The 25,013-nt window shown below is 45.2% G+C and overlaps 1 protein-coding gene across 1 annotated transcript in view; it reads left to right on the forward strand.

Annotated features, from left to right (window-relative positions):
- Positions 1 to 25,013, forward strand: part of STK10 (serine/threonine kinase 10) — a 66,510-nt gene that overhangs the window by 2,903 nt on the left and 38,594 nt on the right. Inside the window, exon 2 of the mRNA XM_082213017.1 lies at positions 23,409 to 23,573. Within this exon, the coding sequence (XP_082069143.1) occupies positions 23,409 to 23,573 (165 nt within the window). The remainder of the gene's footprint in view (positions 1 to 23,408; positions 23,574 to 25,013) is intronic.

Genomic DNA, 25,013 nt, shown 5'->3' on the forward strand with positions numbered 1-25,013 from the left:
TGGATTGACTTGGCAAATCTTGTTAGTAATAGTGACTAGAAGCTAATGAGAGGCCAGCTGGGCTCATTTGCAGGGGGGATATGAATGCTGCTAGATTGAAGACAGATTTCTGGGAAACAAGGTTAGCAAGAGCCTGATTGGGGCTTGGGCAAGTAGAGGTGGTACTGTAAGGCGAGGCTAGTGATGGAGTCTGGCCATACGTTAGACTTTAGAGATGAAGGGAACTGGCTTGGATCCCTGCCCTTGGTGAGTGCAGTACAAATTGCTGAAATGGCTGGTGTAGTGCAGGGACCGCAGCTCCCTTTTTGTGGAAGTAAGAATAAAAAATTGACCTGTTCTTCAGCAGTTGCAACAGATAACACTGCCACAATTGCACAAGGCAGACTTAGCCAACCTGCTACCCAGCATGTTAATTGGGGCTGAGGTGAGTTGTAGTCCAAAACACCTGGAGGGCAGAAGCTTGGCTAAAGCTGTCTTAAGCAATATGCATGCAAGGGTACTAGGCTTGAGGAGGGCTAATAATGGCTCGTCTGACTGCATTTCAGTCTAGGTTCTTTGACAATTCTGTTGGCTACGCACAATAACGGCTGTCAAGAATCCATTGTGGTAAACTATTTAAACCATGTGATGCATTGTGTTCCCACTGCTCTGGAAGGCAAGAATTAGTGTGTCCATCCAAACCACAAGAGTAAAAAACCGTCTTTCCTGTTACAATTCAGAAAAGCATTGAACTTGTGTGTTTAGCAGAAGCAATGTAGATAGAGGCTGCCACTTTCAGACTGAAATGCTGCTGCAAGTCACTGGGAATTACTCATTTATGCCAGAAGCCTCTCCTCCTAAGAAAGTAAGATGAGACCTGCTGGATCAGGCCAGTGTCCCATCTAGTCCAGTATCCTGTTCTCCAGCAGCTGATACTCAAAAGCATACTGGCTCCAACAGTGAAGGTAGAACATAGTGCTTGGGGTTAGTAGCCATTGGATAGCCATATCCTCCATCAATTTGTCTAATCCTCCTTTAAAACCACCCAAGTTGGTAGCCACCACTGCAAATGCCCACCTATCATAGGGGAGTTGCTCCATCCCAACATTTCCCAACTCCGCAATATCTTTTTTGATGTGAGATGATCAGGACAGTACACAGTATTCCAAAGCAGTCATATCATAAATTTGGGTGGTGGCATTATGATGTGGATAATTTTATTTTCAGCTAGTTGTCCCTGTTCTGTTTTTTGTTTTGTTTTTTAAAGACAGGATGGGGGAAGCACTGCACTCATCAATAAAAGAGAAAGAAACAGGGAATGGGAGAGGTACCCAGTCTGTGATACCAGCTGGAGGAATGTGTCACTCTGGGAGTACTGTAGCTCACTGTTAAAAAGCATTTATTTGGAAATTAACATCCATTTAAATGGATCTTTTCAAGTGTGTCTAAAGGCCATGCTCTGGTTATTTCCCTGCATGAATTATCACAACTAACCCCCCAACAGCCTCCCTGACCCCCTTCCCTTTGTTCCGTGCATGTCTCCTGCCAAGACTGTCCATCTCCCCAGTAGTTGTGGGCTCTGGCCCAAAAAAAGCTTAACTTTTAAGACACCACAATCTTGTACATTTGGTTCAGTGGGGCTTGCTTCTTATAAATTGGCATAAGATTGCAGCTAAGCCAACAGACATAGTTGCCTCCCTGGAATAATTCTGATTGAGTGCACCACTCCTCAACCCCATCATTGTGCCATTCATACCCAACATGAATTTTTTCTCCTTACTTCATGGTCATTTAAGCATGATTTCTCTTCATGGTCTTTTAAACATGATTTTTTCTTTGGGCAAGGGCTTCATTGTTCAAACAAAAACCCAGGGAATGAGCTCAGCTTCCACTCCTTTCTTTGTACTTGATCAGACTTTTCCATTTCCTCCACCTCCTTTCACTCCTTCTTTATGCCCCCTTTCCTGTTTGCTTATTTTTAAATCCAGCCAAAGTCAAGCAGAGCTCCAGTGGGCGAGAGATGCAGCACAATTGCCACTGCAAGCTTACTCAGAAGTTGCCCCACTGCTTTCAGCGGGGCTTACCTCTCAGGAAAGTGTGGCTTTAGGCCTGTTTGGTTTTACCCATTGAAATAGTGGAATTTAAGCATTTTGGAGGGCCAGATTATGCCCCCTTGCTGACATGGGCAGTCCTTGATGTACGAGTAGCTTCTTGTAAAAATTTTGGGTTGGAAGGGAATTTAATTGTGCAAAGATAAACAAATTTAAGGTGTAGTCCTATGCACACTTGCTTGGAAATAAGTCTCACTGAACACAGTTGGACTTACTTCTGTGAGTAAGCATGCATGGGACTGTGCTGTAAGTAACATAAGATGGAAGACTTCCCTACCTCACTTCTTGTATAACTGAATGGGAAGAGGGCATGGCAAGCTTGGGTGCCCGTAGGCTCCAGCGTATGCCCGGTGATGTCACTGGTGCTGAGCCACAGCCCAGAGACCTTTGAGCCTGAACAAACAGGGCAGATTGGGCCTTCCCTGCCCTCCGAATGCCATGGCGAGGGTGGCAGCTTTGTTGTCAGATTATCAGCTTGGAATCCTTGTCCAGAAGAACCTCAGCCTTCTTGTACATGCAGTTCTCTTAGTAGTTGATTTAGAGACGGGGTGAGGAGTTCGTAAAAGACTCCCAACAGAGTGATGATTAAATCAAAGAAAACTGAACTACATAGCATATAAGCAACATGCTGTATAAGAACATCCATTTTGTTTAAATGCTGTGTAATATAAACCATATATATTTCATAGTGGGACTAATACAGCCTGGGTGGTGGATAGCTGCAGCAGCACCCGTCCCCTAAACTGAACTGTGGCCGAGAGAGCTTCAGGTATCATTCAGTTTCTCTGAACTGGCTTTCTATGAATTAATAACCAGCCTGTATTGAAAAGTCTTTGCTTCAGATCTCACCTCAACCAAGAATTGGGCAAACTGTCCTTTGCTCAGCCTCACCTCCAAATTTAGAGATAATCCTCCCTATTTTACAGAGTTGTTATTATGAACATGCATAGCATACAGTCATAGGAGTGACTCCTGCTGGCTTCAGTGGGGCTTAGGATTGGCCTGTAATTCGCACACACAGCAGTCATCATATAACACTTGTTTTTCAATAAATTTGAGGTGTACTGTATAACTTTGGTAACCCAAGACGGCATAATTGGCGGTGGTGTCATAGGTGAATCATGATTGTGTCAAACAATTTGAGGCTTCTTGGTCATCCGTCCTGGGTGATTTATTCACATCTTGTTGGCATGTTAAGGATACTCTCCCTTGCTTGTGTTATGAAATGAAAATGAAAAGCTTGGGGGAGGGGGAATGGAATGTATTTTAAGAAGTGCCTATCATCACATATGTTTACTATGGATACAGTTTATATACCTCTCCATGAGACTTCCTCTCAGCCAGAAGAGGGACTTCCTGGTTCATTTTAAAACACCAAGTGGAAGGCAGGGACTGGACCAAGGTCACTCAGCAGTTCAGAAAGTGGTCTTTAGCAACCCTCACTCTCTCTTGAGGTCACTTGTTGATGCAGCTGCTGTGAAATTAATAATAATAACAACAACAACACAGGCTGTGTGCAGGTGGGTAACTTTCCTGCTCTCCAGAGAACAGTGGACAAGAAGACAAAGGAGCTGCCATTAGTGTCCCCCTTCTTTCAAGTGGGCATTCTAGCTCTAGCATCTTTCTCCATTCCCCATGGAGCAAAAGAACTATACAAATGTATCTGAAGTCAGGAGGGGAAGGGGCAGGTGTATTGTGTAAATCAGTTCCTCAATAGGGATAGGATGCCGCACACTATGGTTGAGATGGACTGATCCATGCTGGGGGGGGGGGTAAAGTGGGCTTGGGAACCCCGAGGGAAATGGATGGTCCTCCAGGCATTGCTGGGCTGCTGCAACTCTCACCAACTCTGACCTAGTGACTGTTCTGCCTAGGGCTGATGGGAGTGCCAACAACATATTCAGGGTCAAAGGTTGCCACCCTTGCTCCTTATCCTGTTGGACCGTCTTGCACTGCCTCCAGATGATTCACTAGGAGCAGCAAGGAGGGTCCAATCCTTTCCAGGCAGGGTGCAGGAGGCTCAGATGCCTCTAAGCTCTTGTTCCCCCTGACAACCCATTGTACCAAGCCATAGGCAGCTCTCAGCCAGTGTCTTGGAACAACAATTATCCCAGTAAATCTGGAATAATGTTATGACATCCAGCAAATGGCTCAGTAATTACTGCGGTTTTCCCAGTTTAATTACAAATTTAACTAGGGTAAGTTTGGCTGTCCCCAAGGCATTCCTCATCATGTCCTCGTCATCATGTCCTGTGTCTGCCAGCAACGCACAGAAAATAATTGTTGGGTGCAAAACTACCTGACGAATAAGCACTCTGAATGTTTTACGTTGAGGAATTTGGGTTGCATGCAATGAGTTTATGGGAAAAATATATTGCCCTGTCTTTTTAAATGAGGCTTATCAGCTGCCTTTAAAATGTGTAACTTGCCTAGATTAGAACAAGTGTCTCTCACTTTGTCTTTCATCATCTTCCCCAACCCATGCATATGTTGAGGGGGAACTTGATAAGAAAACACATCTCCCATCTCAAATTGTGGAAACTGGGACAAAAGAAATGCTTGTTGTTGTTTAAAAAAAGGGAAGGGAAGTAAGGGGGAGTCAGTGGTGTGGTGGTTCACTGCTGAGCACCTTTGCAGTGTAGATTCATTTTAATGGGTGTCTCTCTCAGCAAAACAATACTAATTTGATTGGTTTTCTGCAACAGATGTTACCGTGTCAGCACAATGCCCTTAAAAAGAAAAGAAAAAAAACATTTAAAATAATTTTATTTCTACACCATTGAAGCTTTTTTAAAGACAGAATAAAGCAGACCTTTTGGTTAACTTGCATATATGCACGGGGATCAAAGGAACTATTGGTCTTACTGGTTGAAGCAGATACACTGGGAGAGATTTTGCACAAGGCATGTAACTGGCAGGTGCAGCACTTAGTGGAAAGCATAAGACTCTTAACTACTGAAACAAAGTCTGCTTAGCGTTTATGTTGATCCAGTCCAAAATCCATTCAAAGCCATTAGAAGCTCTGCAGAGGACTCTGGATCTTGCAGTTCTGTACATCTGAGCTTGCTAGGTATGAGAAGGTAATCCCTTGTATGAGAAGGTATGAGAAGGTAATCCCTTGTAATTTAGAGAGTCTGCAAGATGCTCTGCACGTCCTTTCCATCTCTGTCTACTAAAAATGGCAGTCCATGGCCAAGTTCCTTCCTGTTCCTCCTTAACATCTTGCTCTGTGCCCTGTGTCAGGACTCCATTGTGCTCTGCTTTTCTGTATCACCCCCCACTGCTTCCACAATTCCCCATAAACAGCTGCCACTCGTGAGTGCAAAGAACTGCCCATCAAGAGACAAGAGTTGAACCTGACATGGAGGTGCCATTTTTTGGCAGTGGCCCCATCCCTCATTGGTATATATGTATATCGGTCTCCAGCAGAAGGGATTGACGCTCCTTGCTGCTGCCAACATTTTGTTCTTCCTTTCCTCAGACAGTAAAAACAGATGCCCTGAGGCATCAAGAAGCTGAGCGTGACTCTCAGCGTTATGTAGGTGGAGCTTTGTTAGCAGTGAACCAGGCAAAGGAAAGGTATATTGTGTGATGGGCCGTTTGAAATGCTTGGCCAGCTTGTATGATGCTCAGACCTTTACCACAGTGGTGGATGCTCAAAGCAAAATAGCCCAAAGAAACTTTTTACACATGCAGGCTGAAGGTCAGCTTGCTAGAATGTTGTTGTACAACTGCAAATGCTGGAGCAGGAAAGTTTATCTGCATTTTTGAGCGTGTCCCAAACCAGGGCTGCCCGCCTTGCTAAAACAGCAGGGATGCATCTGTGCCTCTTGTGAAATGCTATCGCTGTGTTCCAGAGGCTACTGATGAGAACACCTACGCCCCTGATAACTCGACTGTGGCAGGATGTGTTTTGCTAGTGTGGCCTCTTGACACTGCCTGTTTCTGCAGCAAACAATGTACTGAAGTAACTTCCTGCTGAAAATGTGGTCTGGGTTTTTTTTGTTTTTGTGAAGTTCTCTATTCTATTGGTGTTGCAATATACCCTAACTATAGCAATTCTCCGCTTTCCATTTCAAATAGCCATTTTCTTCAGTACGCTGAAAATGTCTCTCCCCTTATCCTCCATTCAGTGCAAAATCATCATTTTTTAAGGCTGCAATACTAACCGTGCTAACCTGGGAGTAAGCCCCAGTGAATTCAGTAGGACTGACTTCTGAGTAAATATAGGATCATAGAATTCTAGTGTCGGAAGGTACCCCAAAGGGTCATCTAGTCCAACCCCCTGCAGTGCAGGAATCCGAGCTGAAGAATCTCTGATAGATGGCCATCCAACCTGTGATTAAAAATCTCCAATGAAGGAGAGTCCACCACATTGCGATGTTGAACAGCTCTTACGAACAGCAAGTTCTTCCTAATGTTTAATTGGAATCTCCTTTCTTTAACTTGAATCCATTGGTTTGGGTCTTACCCTCTGGAGCAGGAGAAAACAAGCTTACTCCATCTTCCACATGACCATGGGTAGGCAACCTAAGGCCCTGGGGCCCATGCGGCACAATCGCCTTCTCAATCTGGCCTGCAGATGGTCCAGGAATCAGCATATTTTAACATGAGTAGAATGTGTCCTTTTATTTAAAATACACCTCTGGGTTATTTGTGGGGCATAGGAATTTGTTCATCCCCCCCCCCAAATATAGTCCGGCCTCCCACAAGGTCTGAGGGACAGTGGACCGGCCCCCTGCTGAAAAAGTTTGCTGACCCCCGCACATGACAGCCCTTTGAATATTAGAAGATAGCTATCATATCACCTCTCAGTCCTCTCCAGGCTAAACATACCCAGCTCCCTCAAGTGTTCCTCATAAGGCTTGGATTTCAGACCTTTGCTATCTTGGTTGCCCCCTCTGCACATGTTGATTAGGATTGTGCCATAATTCAAACATTTGAGGTGATTATTTTTAGAATCTAATGGCTGGGGAATTCCCTATACCTCCTCGAATGATCTGAACACTGCAAATCCCCATCTCTCCTTCCTCCCTCCCCCAACCCAATCATTTTGTCAGATGCAATGTTGTCATTTCCTAGCTGAATGAAATTTATTTTGACCCTACCCTAGTGCTACATTTCCTGGATTTCGAGTACGAATATATCTCTGGCAAATTCAGTGCTATTTTCCACTAATGAATATATTTTTATGTTGTGAAATAAGTTACTTTCTTCCTGATTACGTGAATGAGCTCTGAAGGCTCCCGCATAGCTCCAAAGCCCATGAGCCAGCCTGCTTCACTTTGGATTAGAGCCACCTCTATTGTGAGGTGGTCCAAATATCTCGCAGGTGGGGATTATGGCCTCCATACCTCATCTGAGCTTTCAACGGATCCACAGAGAGGGCTGTGTGTGGTAGTTCCTTGACATTAATTTCCATACTGCAGACCTCTGCTGTAACTGCTGGACATCTCGGCCTTTTAATGCAGTGGCTTGCGTTTGAAAGCGAGCAGAAATTGAGATTTCTGACATTAGTGGTAAAGCTTCAGCAAACTCTCCAAGAGGAAAATGCCAGCATAGCACTGGTGGCACTGAGATGCTTCAAATATTCCAGGGATTCCTGCGTGCATTATGTGAGACCTGAAACTCTTAGAGGGTAATGCTTGACTGAATTAAGCAGAGTCTTTCTTGCATGGCATAGCTCTCAGTCTTGAACTTCATTCCTATTCTTTTGCCCACTTGAGGCCTTCTGGCCTTCACAATAAGGCACAGAAACCCTGGGGCTTGCTGAACAGCTATGTAAGGTTAATGTGGATGAAATACTTATTGTCTTCAATTCGTGGGCTGTTCTCCCTGTCGCTCCAGGCAAGGCGATAGGTATTTGCATCTCCTGTGTTTTGACTTGCCCTAGTTAGCTTTAAAGCAATTCTGATAAGCTCTTACACAAATGGTGTCATATAACAGGTGCTTTGTTCCATGGCTAGCATTCTCTGCTTCTGAAACATCCAGCTACAGTGACTAGAGAAATAATAGTGCCACTCAGCACAGCCTTTCCAATTTTTGCTTTATTCATGTAGCTTCATGTTTGTAGCAATCCTATGTGGCCCATGTTGACTTTCTAATCTGCTTCAGACATTCTATCTGAAGGCCCTGAAATGCCACCTCCTTTCACAAAGCCATTGACTCTTTTTATGGGCGGGGGGTGGGGTGGGGTGGGGGGAATACCTATATCTGAAAATGCACTGCACTTTTTAACTTTCCAATATCCCTCCCCCACCCACCCGCCTCAACCCTCTTCAATTTGGTTTTCATCCCATTCATTCAGCCAAAGCTGCACTTTGGTGGCAATCCAAACTCTTGGCATTTAGTGCTTAATAGAGCAGCATAGACACTGCCACAGTTCAGCCACTTGTGCTGGCAAGGGCAGAAGGGGTGGGTGGGGACAGGGCAAATAAAGAACCACCCTTCTCTCGTCCAACTTCCAGCAGGGACAGATCAGTCTCAAAACACCCCATTTCAGCCATTTCTGCTTGCCACCACCTGTGGGCATGCCATCAGCAATAGCTGCTGCCCACCCCCTGTTGGGGAGGCACATTAGGGCATCCAAAACTAGGCAGGACAGGGTGAAGAGACATCTCTGTCCCATCCAAACCCCTGCCAGCACACCGACCAGAAGTTTTCCTAAAAGCAGCCTGCTTAAAACTGAAGACTCATTGAGTTATCTGCAGCTTTCAATACCGCTGTTAATCCACACTCTTAACCTCTCTCTTTTGTATTGGTTTTTATGCTACAATGCCTTCTTCAAAGAGCTCTTATCTTGCTTTTTTCCATTTAGTTTCTGTCATTAGCTTTGTTCTTCCATCACATAGTAGGTTTTCACAGACATTCCATAAATTGAGACCAATTGATAGCCTGTACTTCTCAGGGCAACTTACAACAAAATCACAATACGAAAACAATGGCAGAAATAATAGGTAAAGGTAAACATAGCCAGCAAAAACCTGTTGGAATGAAAATCTGGTACTGTCATTTTCACCTGATGGTTTTTTGAATGTACCCATTACCACTTTTATTCAAACAATATCCATCTCTCCACTCTGTTGTCTTCTCCAGTTCTTCCTGACCTCTTTTACTGTCTCCCCCACCCGAGTGACAAAAACCTACCTAACTCAGTATAAATAAAAGCAGGTTTTTAAGCTACATGATTACCGAGCAACAGTATAGTATCTTCTTATACTCTATTCGAGACAGTAAAATTGTGACTGCTTTCATACAACCACTAGATAATTATCCTTTCCTATATGCAGCTGAATACCAAATATTTGCTCAAATGCACTTTCAGCCAGCAAGCATACCCATCACTTCACCTCTGTGGTCGGTGGATTACTGAAATTGGGAAGAGGTCAGGGTTTCTGGCTGAAAGTTCCCATATAGCAGTGTGTCTGAAGCTCTGAACTGTTGTCCAAGTTTTATTTGGAATTGTGTTTGTAAATAGGACCGCTTTCCACTGCCGTGGTTCCCACCCTGGGACCCATTGAAGAAGGCCTGCTTTTGGGAGGGGGGCACTACCAGTTCACAGTAGAACTGTGGTGGAGAAGATTTCTCCTAATTGGAGGAAGAGAAGTGGAAGAACTAATCTTGCCACAAGGACCTACTTAATCTGACACATTTCTGGCATGTTTGACAAAGAGTAAACAAAAACATAACCTCACTGTAGCATTGGCTGCCTAAACCCCATTCCCTTATACTGACTCATGCTGGCCGTGCAACCCTCTGCTCAGCAATGTGGTTCCAAAGAAGTCAGTTGCAATGAGTTGCTAGGAAACATCTAGCAAGTAGGGGAAATTGCCCTCTTGATCAAATATTCTTCCTCATCCCTACACCCCAAAACACCCACCACACACCCACACATACCCTTCTACAGGCCAGGTTTCCTCCTAAGAGGAGTGGGACACAGCTCAGTAGTAGAACACATGTTTTGCATGCTGAAGGATGCATGCTGAAGCGCAAGTCTCCGAACGTTTACATGGCGGTTCACTCCTGTACACAATTCCTCTTTCCCTTCCTCTGTTCTAGAATGGATTGCATTAAAAACAAACAAAGCATTCTCGCTACCTGTCACCATACAGCCTTGTGCCACTTCTCCAAGTCGGTGCACACAACATGGTGAGCCCAAACTATGGCTTAGAGAGAACATGTGTGCTCCCTGAGCAGTGCTTGTAACCCTTTGCTTCTCCCGGCTCCGTTCTACTGCTGTGTCACTCTGAGATAAGCCAAGGTTTGACTTAGCATGTCATCCAAGCTGAGACGTCGCTAGGCTCTTCCCTCACTACCCGTGAGCATATGCCTAGGCTAATGTACGTAGGATTGCAGCTTGAATGTTCCTCATGCTACAAAACTCCCTTCAGACAACGCATTGGAGAGAGAGACAACCCTTATCCAAAATTAGAACAGCATACTGGATCAGACCAATGGCCCATCTAGTCCAGTATCCTGATCTCACAGGTGCCAACTTGATGCTTGTGGGATCTGAGCACAAGAGCATTCTTTGCCTCCTGGGATCTCCAGCAACTGGCATTTTGGAAGCATTGCTTCCTCTTTTTTGCAATAAGGGAGTTTGTTACATCTCTTTTGTGACTTTGACCTTAGAATGCTGTGGAGGAGCCAATCAGTGAACACTCCCAGACACTGCAGAGCATGCAGTGATAGGCTTCTCCCCTGCATTCTGAGGTGAAAGGCACGGAAGGGCTGTGCTGTGGGTTCCCCCACCCCTCAAAGGTACAGATTGACTAGAATGCCTTTGAAGTTCTTCACTGCCCTTCTTGGCAGCAGGTAAATTATTACCTATAGTTCTGAACTCCTTTCCAGGCTCTGAACATTCTTTGCACATTCTTTGGCTCATTCATGTGTAAGTATGATTCATTTCAGAGCTGTCAGCGGTTGACTTCATTATGTGGTGCTGTAATTGTTACTAACATTTTTAAAGATCTTACTCCATTATTTGGACTACACAGATAAAATGTGCTGGAACCCATTACTTCCAATGAATTTATCAACATGGCACAGGAGTAAAAGTTTGAGAGATGACACTTCTTCCACTTTTTTACTTTTTTCTTTTTTTTTTGGAAGATGAAATTATTGTTGAATCAATGCTAATCACAGCTTAGCTTCTGTTTTGTGGATGCTCTGAGGAAATGCCACTCCCTGTTCTCATCTAATAACCTCTTCCCAAACCACTTCTCTAAAACCTCCATAATGAGTTATTATTAAGAATGTGCACCCTTGCTTTGAACTCATCTGTCTTGTTTGGTATGCATGTGTGCCTATATCTCTTTATGTATATACTGGCAAAGTCAGTCACCTCTCCTGGATTGTTTACATGCAGTGGTATATATGAGCATAGCCATCCCTTGGAAAGTAATGGTGTGTATTCCAGAATGTGGTGAAAAATGGGGGCATGCATTTTAAATAAATAGTTACCTCTTAAGTTATCACCTAATTTAAGTGTTTCCCTCTATATATTCAGTTGAATGTTGAGGCTTCTTGGTTACTGGTTGCTGTACTGTAATGTACTGCAAGGTAAACATGTTCATTGTTGGGATACTGTAACATGGCACCAATTTCAAACTATCTTATGATCTGGCTGTAGGGTCACCCTGAGGTAATCAGAAAGCCATTAACCATCTTGGTGTCCTCCTGTGATAATCTGAAGGATCAATTACTTGATGTATTGTGAGCAGGGGCATGTAGCGTGCAAAGATTTGTTCGTTCCAAAGAAAACTGCTTTGGTTTGGTGCTTCATATTGACAGCTTGCTTTGGTTAGGATCCCTAACCTCCATCATTGCAGAGTCGCTGGTTCTATAGGCACTCCCATTTAACAATTACTTCTCTGGCACGTCTTGTTTTGCTTGTGTGTGTTAACAGAAGGTCTTTCAAGGCCTCTGTGGGAGCATTGCTTGGAACAGGAGCATTTCTGGCTTGGCATGGGGCATGGAATCCATCTTAGAAACAAACCTTTTAAATGGATTTGCCACTCTCTGAACCCCACAATATGTTCTGTGGTGATTCTGAATTGCAGGGGTAAAGTGGGGGAATCTATTTTGATCTTTGACCTGGAACCTTGTGCAATTTAGTATCAGTACTTCTGCATTCTTCAAAATGCTTTCTTGCTTTACTGGAACCTAGAGAAGCTTTCACCTTGGGCAATTTTGAGGCGGAGGCATAGTGGTGGATTGCAGTTTCTTCATCTTCTCAACACACCCACCCAGCAAAATAAAAATAAAAATGGACAGTTTCTATTCCTTATTTGTATACTGAACAGACGCATATGCTCTACCACCAAAATATCATTTCATGAGCACAGTATCCTCTCTTGTGCTAGGAGAATAGCAGGATAATACCTGCCATTTCTCTCCAGGACTAACCCCTAAACGGTGTCCTCTTAATCAGCAGAACTTGATGTTTAGATTCACATGCATTGTTTGCAGTTCAGTGAATTATTTCTAAATATTATTTTTCACTCTGGCTCTTTTTTGGGGGGGTGGGGGTCATTAGTCTTCCCAGTTCTTCTGGGTGAATGCACTGCTTTGTACCACAGAGGGCTGTGCTTCAGGGTTTTGAATCTTTAAACTCTGAAAAGTGGTCCCCTACAAGCAAAACAGCTTGACTGCAACATTATAGTCATGACTATGTTATCTAATGCTATGCACCTTTACACTCAATAATCCTTTTCACCTGATAAATGCACACTTGTTGTAGAGGGTGTCCGAATGTACTCCAAGAAAAGCTCCCTTGCCCTGAAATCATTCCCCCTGCTTAAAATGTAAATTGAAATTTTCAGGAGTATGTGTGGACTTCCTTTGAATTAATCAGATGAGATGATCTGAAAGGCAGCAGCTGCTGTTGGCCCAAACTCCGAAGGAGATCATCATTTCATTCCTTTACTCTCAATGAAACACAGTGGCTGACTGCTGAACTTGACCGAACCCCTTTTTTCCAAATGGGACTATAATTTACAGAAAGACAAGTGTTATGTTCAGAGCAATCAATTTGGCTGGGAATCTCCAGGTTTTAAAAAAGTCAGCTGCACCCCCAAAGGAATGCAACATGTAAATGTGACCTATAAAACAATTCACAAATCTGACCATTGATAAACAAGCATCCGCCATTGCCTTGTGAACAACAGAGTAACACTTTATAAAGCTCAAAAAAGCAACATTCTAATTGCCACACATTAATTGTTAGCCGCCCTGAGCTGGGCTTCGGCTAGGGAGGGCGGGATATAAATATATTATTATTATTATTATTATTATTATTATTAAGACATGCTATGTGACCTAGAACAACCAAACTCATGGCAATAGAAGGAAATGGTCATTTTAGACCCATGATGATTAAAAACAAAACAGAACCATGAGGAGCAGCCCTTCTAAGAAGTGAAGCTACTATTGCCACTGTTACTACATGCACAATGTTTGCAGTATGGATCAATAACCAATTGTGAGCCACAGTGTCATTGTGCATCATGTCCATAAAAGGAAAGGAGGCACCATGCATTTGTCTAGAGCCATTCCTTGCCACTCCACAATAATCCCTAAGCAAGGAGTAAGAGTGTGCTTGTATCTCTGAGAGGGAGAATGCAGCCAATTATCAACCAATAAAGATCTCTTGGGACCAGATTATGGTGTCTCCTCCCTGCAAATACTTGCAGATGGCTCTCATAACAACCAAATTCCGAACTGAACTAAAGATAGTGTTCCTAGAACAAGAGTGAGTCTGCGGGGCCGTGGCCTTAAAAGACTAATGTGATTTTTGTTGGCATCAACAGAAGCATAAGAAAGAATGCAACATTGTAGTCTTCCGATCGTTCCATCAGCCATCCATCTAGGGATGCTATAGCGGTGGCTTTTCTGCAGTGACAGGTGGTTGGACAACATGCCTCTTGAGATCCCTTCCACCTCTGATTCTCCGACAGCCTGTGATATGCAATCTTTATGAGGTAATGCAGTTCCATGAGCCTGTGCCATTCTGTGATGCTTTATTTCTCCTTTGATACAGAGTGCTCCCTGGCTCTACCAGGACAAATAATATTTACATACTTGTGGGGAGGAATCACTAAGTAAGTCTTATTTGTGCATCCTGCAGTGCCTTGTTAATCCTGAACATTTTGCTTATTTACTTCTATTTTTCTCCTTGTACACAGAAGGCTGTGTGCTTTCCATCTCTGGTACTTAGAACACATGCACACACACACACACAGACACACACACACACACACACACACACACACACACACTGCTTTAGGTGCTCAGGATCACCAAAAGTTATCAACATTACCTTGTAGCAACATACCGTATTTTTCGCCCCATAAGACGCACTTTTTCCCCTCCAAAAATGAAGGGGAAATGTGCCTGCGTCTTATGGGGCGAATGCAGGCTTCAGGAAGCTCTGCGCAACCCTCGGGAGACCGGCTCCGAGGGTTGCACAGAGCTGCCTGCAGTCCCAGGATCAGCGCAGCTCTGCGCGGCCACCGGGAGCCGGGGGAGAAGCTCCGCCCCGCTCCCGGTGGCCACGCAGAGCTGCCTGCAGTCCTGGGACCAGCGCAGCTCTGCGCTGCCATCCGGAGCGGGGCGCTAAGCTCCGCCCCGCTCCCGGTGGCCGCGCAGAGCTGCCTGCCATCCCGGGATCAGCACAGCTCTGCCCATCGCCAGCCCCACAAGCTCGGGGGACAGCAGGGAGGCAGAGCGTGCCTTCCCACTGTTCCCCGACCTGGTTCTTCCAGCCCCGCACCTGGGGGGGGAAATAAATATTTTTTTCTTTATTTCCCCCCAAAAAAACTAGGTGCGTCCTATGGGCCGGAGCGTCCTATGGGGCGCAAAATACGGTAAGTAGGGAATAAGCTGCTTCAGTGTGGTAGGCGCTCTTGCAACCATGGAAGAGATGCCACTCTTGCTTTTACAGTCTTGTGCTGCTAGCAGCTAGTGCACATACACACTGGTTTTTAGAAGATCAGTTCAGATTTAAATATTCATTCATATGAAAGCTGACCGTATGTTGGACTGCTTGCACTGTTTTCTTAAAATGGAACTGCTGTGGTTCATAATCCAGCTGGCTTTGGGCAGCTTATATTTCTGGCACACGGGCACTCACCTGCTGAGTTCTCAGTATGATTTTAGGTCTTTGAACATTGCTGATTTCTTTTTTTAAAAAAATCCTTTGGGGGTAGTTTTGCTGTCTGAAGGGGAGGGAGAAAGGGAAGGTGCTTAATCTTCCAATCTGAATGTCAGCATTTTTCCTGGCTGGTCGTTCACAATAGACATGAAGCAAAGAAAGGGCTTCTGTATAAATCACTCCTTTATTTTTAACAGTGGGGGAACACTATGGAGGCATTTTTTGGTGTCTGTCAGGCAAAACTCCTTTTTAAAACTAGTAAGAGAGGTTTTAAGTCGTCCAAAATACCACTGGATAACCGGTTTAGTCACAATGGCCACTTTTTTCTTCTCTGCCCATTTAAAGCTCTTCAGGCAACTTGTGTCTCCACTTCACAACAAAATGTTCTAGAAGGCGCTATTTAGTAAAACATTTAATGGTGCCACAAACCCAAAAAACAATAGACATTTCCATGGTACTGGCACAACTCATTTCCATACCCACCCGCTGATAAATTACAGTGGTACCTCGGGTTAAGTACTTAATTCGTTCTGGAGGTCTGTTCTTAACCTGAAACTGTTCTTAACCTGAAGCACCACTTTAGCTAATGGAGCCTCCTGCTGCCTCTGCGCCGCCGGAGCACGATTTCTGTTCTCATCCTGAAGCAAAGTTCTTAACCTGAAGCACTATTTCTGGGTTAGCAGTCTGTAACCTGAAGTGTCTGTAACCTGAGGTACCACTGTACTTTCTTACCTGCTTTTTGCCCACCCACTAATAAATTACTCCTGGACTGATCCATTTGGGAAGTGATACAGGACTATCCAAAGATTTCACCAGTTGTGTTTTTTCCCTTTCTCTTTCCTAGCTGTGCTTTAAGGTCAGGTGTGCTTTGTATTAGGCTGCCAGTACAGAACCAGTGAAGAGCTGCAAGGGTGATACTCTGCCTGGTCTTCTGCCCCTACTAAGGGGCAGAAGCTTTTCAGCACAATATTTTATATTTAAATCATCTCTGAATTAAATTTATATTTAAATCAACTCTGAGGAAGCTTTTCATTACAATATTTTATATTTAAATCATCTCTGAATTATTTCAAACTAGAAACAAAACAAAAAACCCCACAACAAATCTGATTCACTTAATAGTGAATACGCAGGTATTGCACATTTTGTGTGTGTCTCCATGTTAACACCTGGGACAGGAGCCCGTATCAACCCTTTCTACATCAAAGGCCTTGGGTTCTGCCCCTCTCTCTTGACCATATTTTCTTTTCCCTCCCACTCTGTCACCCGTGGTTTGTGAGTCCTGTTTGGAATGTGGCTTTATTGGATAATGTGCAAGAGGTCATTGATAAATGACCCAACTTCTCTCACCATTCACCTCTACCACTTTTATGTGTGCCTCTTGCTTTTTATATTTATTGCAGCTATCTCCCTCCAGCAGTGCTATCTTCAAATCTCCCCTCTTCCCTTCATTAAGAAATAAAGATACTGTGCTGCTGGCTCTGGACTGGAACCAACAAAAGTTTAGCATTGACCAAAAAAAATTGCTTGGGAGAATTTTGCAGGTTGGAATGCTGTGGGTGACTTGAATATGTGACCACTCTAAACTTAGTTATGTGAGTGGCTCAGATGCTTTTGTTTGTTTATGCTAGGTGTGGATCCAAGCTATGGATGTCCCAAATGAGAAAATAAGTTCTAGAGAGATTCCCCCCACCCCAACCAAAGATCACGTATGTGGCACATCCAGGAGATCAATTCTACCAGAGGGCAAATCCAACTGACCTCCCCATTCACCATCCACCATCCTCCCTTTTCTCTTGTTTCATGATATCAGCCTTCCGCTGGGTGGTCATAAGAGCAGCATCACTGTTGTCCTACAAGGCAGCAGAGTGTTCTAAACACAGGCTTGTTCCCCCCAGTCATTGTTTCGCTTCCTCTGAAATGAAAACAGCTAGGCTGGCTCTGGCTGCTGGCTCAAAAGGTTCCTCTGGCTCCAGGCTGGCTTCCGGTGAACTGTGATTTTGCAAGTTCCTCTAGTAGCAGGCAGTGCTTAATCATCTCTTCTGCCTCGTTTGTTTTGCAGCAGGGGGTGGGGGTTCCCCTCTTTTTGATAGTGCTTGGGGTTTATTTCTCACCCCCTTCCCCAGTCCATGTGGAATCCAGACCTTTATGCTCTTCTGCACAGATGCCAAAATGCTGCTTTTAATAATGCTTTTAACTGTAATGCATTTATGTGTGTTTTCATTAATGTTGGCTTCTTCATGCACACCTCCCCTAATAGGTACATTTCTGTACACCTTTTTTTAGGTGCAAAACTGCACTGCAGAATTCAAAGAGGTGTGCATTTTGAAGGATAGTTCCCTTTTGGTTTGCGTATTGTTTCCAGAAGTGTTAATGAAGTAGATTCATATTCAAAACACAAACCAAACCAAATTTCTCCCTCATCCGTAATCCGTGTGTATGTGTAGGCTTAGCTGCAGCAGTGCCATTAGATCAGTGTTTCCCAACCTTTTTGGGGCAAAGGCACACTTGTTTCATGAAAAAAAATCTCGAGGCACATCCCCGTGACATCAGCGCGCAGTGTCACGCCGGGAGGGACGCACGAAAGTGTAAGTTTCAATTTTTTCCCCTCCCCCTTGCCTTCCTTCTGTGCCAACCGCCAAAAAGCCAAGAATCGCGGGACCGCCGGCGGAGGGGGGGAGGGCGAGCGGAGGCAGCGGCAAGCCCCGTTCCTCCCCATCCGCCCCATTCCGTGCAAGGAGCACGAACAGGTGTGAGAAGGGGGTCAAACCTGCGGGCCGGCGCCGGGGAACCTCCAAGCTTTGGGGGTGGGGGGGGAGGAGGCAGCAAAGCGAGGCAGGAAGGAGAGCGCGGCTTGGCTGGGTGAGCTTTGGCAGGGGCAGGGAATGAGAGCCGCGAGGCGGGCGCTGCGGACGGAGGCGCTGCCCACTGAGCTCGCAGGCAGCCAGGCAGGCAGACGGCGAGAGCCCCGCACTGGGCGGCCTCTCCTCGCCGCCGCCGCCACCCGCCTCTCGCCGCCCGACTCGCCCGCCTCCCTCCGGGGACGGCGCCCCAATCGAAAATTTGACTTTAAAAAAAAAAAATCTTTCGAATTTTTTAATTTTTCCCACGGCACACCAGGCACCATCTCGCGGCACACTAGTGTGCCGCGGAACAGTGGTTGAAAAACACTGCATTAGATGACCACCGACTTGGATGGCTTGAAAAGAGAGTTAGACAAATTCATTGAGAAGGCAGCTAACAATGGCTAATAGCTGCAATGGCTCTGCTCTGCCTCCACAGTCAGAGAGGCAGGAATGCTTCTGAATACCAGCTGATGGAAACCGCAAGAGGAGGGTGTTCTCCTGCGCTCATGTCCAGCTTTCAGGCTTCCCACAGACACCTGGTTGGACACTGCAAGAGCAGGATGCTGGACTAAATGGGCCAAAGGCCTGATCCAGCAAGGCTCTTAGTATGTTCTTATAAGGAAACAGACACCAACTGTCTCTTTTTGTTCTGTCCAGTGCAGCTATCGCACAGCATAGGCTTCCTTTCCCACACACCTCAAGTGTGAGTCCAGAACTGGAGGAATTTGCTACGCTGCGGACGCCTTCCAAGAAACTTGATTGAAAAGGAAGCTTCTTCTAGTAGCTCTCCTCTAAAAACAAGCTGTGTAAACCACGGAAGGAAAGGCAGGGCTCTTGCAAGGGGCTTGCAGTTCCTCACAAGTGAAACCTCTGTTAATAACAGTTGGCTCTTGAATTCTAGCAGCGGTCCTGAGAGGAATGGGTGGTGCCTGCATTTCTCTTCAGCAGTTTGTGGCGAAATGCCCCACCCTCACAAGTAGACCTAATGCCCCGCCTCATAACTGTTTGCACCCACTATGTGATCATCATCATCATCATTATCCATGGTTCTTGCAGCAAACTCATTCTCCAAGTGTGTAGATCCTTATGGATCCAAGACAGCACCACCCACACAGCAGAGGGAAGTATCAGCAGGCTCAGCTGGAAGGGGAATTCCATGTTTGGCAGATAAACACAAATCTTTGGGTGGGTAGAAGGGGGAAATTAAGAGGCTTGTTTGCAGGGAATGGAGGGGGTGGGAAACTGGGAGGCAGGGAAAATGAAGTGGAGTGTTGTGGTGTGGCTGGCTAGCTGGAATCCTGTACAGGAGCACTCCACATGACAACATTTTGTTGCAGGTATGAAGACCCTGGGGGTGGGGAGGCTTTCTCCTACTGGCAGTTTCCCTTTTGGTAAGGGTCCTCCTCCGTCCAAGAAAATGAATATGATTGACTGCTCAGACTGAGCCTGCTGACAAACCAAGACCAGTCCAAGGCCCATATTCTGGGCTACCTTCTGAGGACCAAGGCCCAGGGGTGGGCGGGACCCAGAGGCAAAAGTGGGTGGAGCGAGAAACATAACATGTTACCTTCATACAGAAAGGTAGTTTTTACACACAGTCATCTATGCCTCCACCCAGAAGTATCTGAGTTCAAGGACACAATTCCGCCAGTCAAAAATACTTGGTGTTTGAAGCAGGGCTGGTGAGGTGTATGGCCTGAGGAGAGGGAGCCTGACCGTGGGAGAATACCAAGGGCCACATTTGGCCCCTGGTCCTGAGGTTCTCTACCCCTGCCCTAAGTCCTACACAGTAGAGTTCTTCTGTCCAGCCCAATTCTTGTGAGGATAAAGAAGAAAAGTTATTTAATTTTACTGTACCAGAGAGCTCCAAATTGTACTAAACCTTGTGGGCTCTCCTTGGAAAGACAGGGCTTAGCTTAAGAATGATTAGGTCTTAGCACATGAGGATTCCAGAAAGAACTTCCAGAGAGAGAACTTTTTAATCAATTAAACCAAATGTTAACATATATGAAGAAAGCTTATTTGAAGGGGAGGGGGACTAGGAATGGGAAAGAAAGGCATAATTGTTTTCACTTTGCTTGTTTTTGTGTGCTTGAGTAAAGTCTTGGGTTTCAGAGATTGTGCAGAGTTCCAGACAAGATTGCCTGAGAAAGCATCCATTTCTTGTAATGGCTCTCCTGATCAACATAATTCTGAAGGAGACAGGGAAATGCCTTGCATTTGGGGGGGGGGGGATTTGAGACCAGTGAAAGCTGAGCTATTTCATTAGGCGAAGTATCATGTGTAGCAGTGACAAAGGACAATCTGTCTCTTGATGCAAGTGGTCTAAGTAGCCAGTCAGGAATTCACTTAGAGCTCAGTTCCACCTTCCTGTGCTTCTGAACTCCCATTGCAGAAGAACTAGCCAACGGTGATGACTGTTAATAAGGGATTAAATTGGGAAAGTGTATCGGAAATAAAACTCAGAATATTGGCCTCTGCAGAACTTTCTCCACAGGGGTTCCAAGTTACAGATCCTATAGGTGGCTCTGTTTGGTCTGTATCAAATTCTAGGGGTTCATCACACAGGTCTCACATCTTCAAATATAGATGCTTCTGGATTGTGTGGGTTTTTTGGATGACTGAGTGTCAGTCACTAGCAGGGATGTAAAAGTCTGAGGTCCTCTGATTTTTAATAAAGCCCAATAAGAAAGGGCCCCAGAAAAGAATTCCAGCAACAGACTGCAGTTTCTCCTGCAGTGCCTGAGCAGTGACCCTTCAGTTTCAAGTTCTAAAAGGGGAAACCAGGCATACTTACAAGTACTTCTCATCCTGCTTTTTTCCGGGTGTTCATGACACTCCTGTAAAGAGCCATATAAGAATGATGGAAGAAGAGGGAGAGGGGAATAGGCCATATCTCTTTCTCCTGGAAAGAAACAGAACTGTGCAAATAATGTGCATGCAACCCCCAGCAAAGGGACACTCTCTCAGCACCAGTCTCCAAAATGTCGTCATCCAGACCGTGCTGGCTTGGCTTTTACCTCAGAATCGCAGCTGTGTTACCAGCGTCAATAGCATGTGCCTGACTCAAGCACACCTTGAGTGTTTATGTTGGGAACTAATCCCTTTGTAAACTCTCCACAGGCTTTCTAAACAGAGACCTAAAAAGAGAAAGCAATAATGTAGATAAAAACTGGCCTCCGTGTTCCTCTAGTAGAAACATAACACACACACACACATGCCATCTGATGAGTGCCTTGTGCAAGATTCTGCCTGGAAGGTCCTGTCTATGCAGAGACAAAGTTTTATATGCCCCTCCATCTGGAGAATTTATTGTGTACCGAGTACTAGATAGTGATCTGGAGTGTATGGTACTGCCCTGCATTTACACAGATTGGTTACCTAATAAGGCTACTACTAATTTTAGCTGTTGATCTGGGGTGGTGAGAGAGAGAGAGAGAATATGCCTTTATTTTCCTTAGGAAATCTTGTGCTAAATATCCCAGGTCTGGCAAACCCGGCTTATGGTCATTCTCTCGCCTGTGGTCGCCTCTGCATTGTGTAAAGAAGAGTTGGCAGGTGGGCAAAGACCGCTGACCCAACATACGATGAGTTGGGAGTTCAGAGAATTCCACTAGCAGATTTCTGAAACTCCACCACCTGGGGCTGCGATATATGCAATTGCCATTTCTCAGTGGATGAAGAGCTGCATTGTTTGTTCCTTGGGGGCCTCTTAGGCCTTGGCCAAACTCAGAGGGCAGGTTACAACTGGGGGTGTGGTACTGGTGCACGTGAACCAAAGGTTCAAAGGGGCCAGAAGCAGAGGACTGGGCTGCTGCTGGTGAGGTGAGATGATGCCATTGAGCAGTTTACCTTGAACTGCAGAGCTGACTCTGATGCGAAGGGTTTAAAGGACTTGGTGGATCTTGACTGGCTTATGGCATCAGGCGACTGTATTCAGGCCAGAAATGAAGTCTAGAGGGGCACCCTTGGCCCACAGAGTTTAACCTGCTTACATTGCTGTCATACCAGGGCGCCATTAGTTCAGGAGGGTAAGGCACTAAAGACCTACCTGTTGGGGGCCTGGGTTTGAGCCCACCTGCCCCCATTTCTAGTTGCCTTTCCTTAAGCATTTTGTCTGAAGTTGTGCATATTTGAGCGGAGATGGTTTAGAAATTTATTGTTTTAATACTTCACCTTATCTTGGGTAGCATCCATATTCATTATTTCATTTTAACATGTTGATTAGACCATTAGTACATCATTTTACTTGGCACATAACTCTTAACACCCAATAGCACAAATTATACTACCAGCTGTAAAGAAATAGCACCCTGTACAGGGTTCACAGTTGTGCAACTGCTGTACCAGTAGCCTGGTTCTCATGTAACACTAAACCATGGTTTAGTGCTGTGTGCATGAGTTGGAGTTAACATGAGCAAAGATTCATGTTTGTATGTGTTTCCGTCTTCTCTTTCTACGTGGCCAGGAGAAAGACTTCTGCGGAGCTGTGTTTTGCTTTGCTTTAATCTTGGCTTTTCTTGTTGTGTGAAACAAACGCTGCCAGATTTCTACTCAACCAAACATCACAGAACCATAGGTTCATTGAATTGCAGAGTTGGAAGGGGCCACAAGGGTCATATAGTCCAACCCCCTGTAATGCTGGAATCTTTTGCCCAATGTGGGACTTGAACCCACAACCCTCCAATTAAAAGTCTCCTGCTCTACTGACTGAGCTATCCATCAGTATATCTGGTCAAAACCATGATCTCTGCCTCATGCTACACAAGAACCTGAGATTAAGAGAGAGCAAAAGTCCTCCTGGCTCACGGGAGGAGAGGTCTGTGTATAAGCCCATTGCTTTGCCCATTCACTTGGTTGAAAACCATGGTTTGGTGTCAGGTGTGAACATAGAATCATAGAGCTGGAAGAGACCACAAGGGCCATCGAGTCCAACCCCCTGCCAAGCAGGAAACACCATCAGAGCACTCCTGACATATGGTTGTCATGCCTCTGCTTAAAGACCTCCAAAGAAGGAGACTCCACCACACTCCTTGGCAGCAAATTCCACTGTCTTAACAGCTCTTACTGTCAGGAAGTTCTTTCTAATGTTTAGGTGGAATCTTCTTTCTTGTAGTTTGGATCCATTGCTCCGTGTCCGCTTCTCTGGAGCAGCAGAAAACAACCTTTCTCCCTCCTCTATGTGACATCTTTTTATATATTTGAACATGGCTATCATATCACCCCTTAACCTCCTCTTCTCCAGGCTAAACATGCCCAGCTATCTTTTTGCTGTTGGCAATACTTTCTTACACTGTTTCCTTTACTTTTATGATACAGGCCAAAAACAGAGAGACGGGTGCCTTAGCTGCTGCCAAAGTCATTGAGACCAAGAGTGAAGATGAGCTGGAGGACTACACGGTGGAGATTGAGATCCTTGCGACTTGTGACCACCCTTACATTGTAAAGCTGCTAGGAGCCTTTTATCATGACAGCAAACTATGGGTAAGATTAATACACTGCTCTCTTCGCTTTCAGGTCAAAATAGCCTCCGAACGAAGTTAGGAACTTTTGAGCTTGAGAATAAGACATTGGCTGCAAATGAACATAGATTGGCTCCAAGTAGCTTTGTGTAGAAGCCCTGTTGCAAAAGCTACTTACTGGATACCTTAGAACTGCTTGCTGTTTTAGATCTGCTTTATAAATGCAGTAACAGTAGTGTGTGGAATGCAACCCTTTAGTTTGTGACCTGTCTACCACAATTCTTTAACCTGTGATAGGTAACTGGGTTTCGGTAAATGACCAGCTTTACCCCCATCTTTATTCCAGAGGTCACTCATTTAGCTGGACTAATACATATCTTACTTTCTTTCTTGTAAAATAAATAAATAAATGCAGCCTACTTTTTTTGTTTTTTGTTTTGCTCTGCTGCACTGCATTAAAGGCAAATCTCCATACTAAAATGAAGCTTTGTCTTGGTAATGAATAAAGTAAGTGTTCGTCATGCCAGATTTTGGTATTCCTTGTGATGAATGTTCTTTTGAAAGCCTTCAGTAAAGCATAATGTAAGAACAGGTCTTGGGCTTAACATGATATCAGGGACGAGCAGGGGGATTGGGGGAGGCAGGTGACGGGGAGGATGATCCAGGGGGAGGGGCCAGTGATTTGTGGGGCTCTGTGCTGCCCGTGAAAGGGCTGCCAGGGATGGAGGTAGAGGGGAATCAGGGGGAAGTGACTGGACAGTCAGAGACAGGGAGGCGGCGGGAAAAGAGCCGGCGGGTGGGTCTCAGAAATTGAAGAGCCTTTGGAATCCCCTCCATGCTCAAGGAGGGACTTGAAGCAATGGGAGCAGCTGGATCTACCTGTCAGGAGAAGCTACCAGGTGCTTGTGTGCCCTGCGTCAAACCAGGGGGTTTAAGAATGTAGGAATTGGCATGGCTACACTGTTGCTCCAACTGTCTGTGATGGAGCACAGGTCTGCAGAGGCCACACATTCTTAATCCCTCAAATTAAGGGCCAAAAGCCAAGATAAGAAGGAAAGGGTTTGTCTGGTGCATAAAACTAGACAAAGAGGGTATCCGGTGAGCCTTCCTGGGGAGAGCATTCCCAAAGTAAGGAGCCACCACTAAAAAGGCTCGTTCTCATGTTGCCACCCTCCAGATGACCTGTGGAGGGGGCAAGTGGAGAAAGGCCTTAGATGGTGATTGCAGGGTCCAGGTGAGTTCATGTGAGGGAAAGCTTTCAAAATTTGGTGGGAAGGAGTTTGTCTTCAGGTATATGACCATTTTCTAGAGCCAGTATGAAAGGACAATGTGTTATGCATTTCCTCTTGCAAAGGCAGCAGAAAGTATTCAGAGCTTTTCTTTAGAGGGTGTGTGTATTAAAAGCATAATGATGATTGTTTAAAATATTGGCTCTAAGACCTGGAGAGAACCTTTTCCAAAA

The sequence above is a fragment of the Podarcis vaucheri genome (assembly GCF_965113315.1).
Source record: "Podarcis vaucheri genome assembly, chromosome: 2".
NCBI lineage: Eukaryota > Metazoa > Chordata > Lepidosauria > Squamata > Lacertidae > Podarcis > Podarcis vaucheri.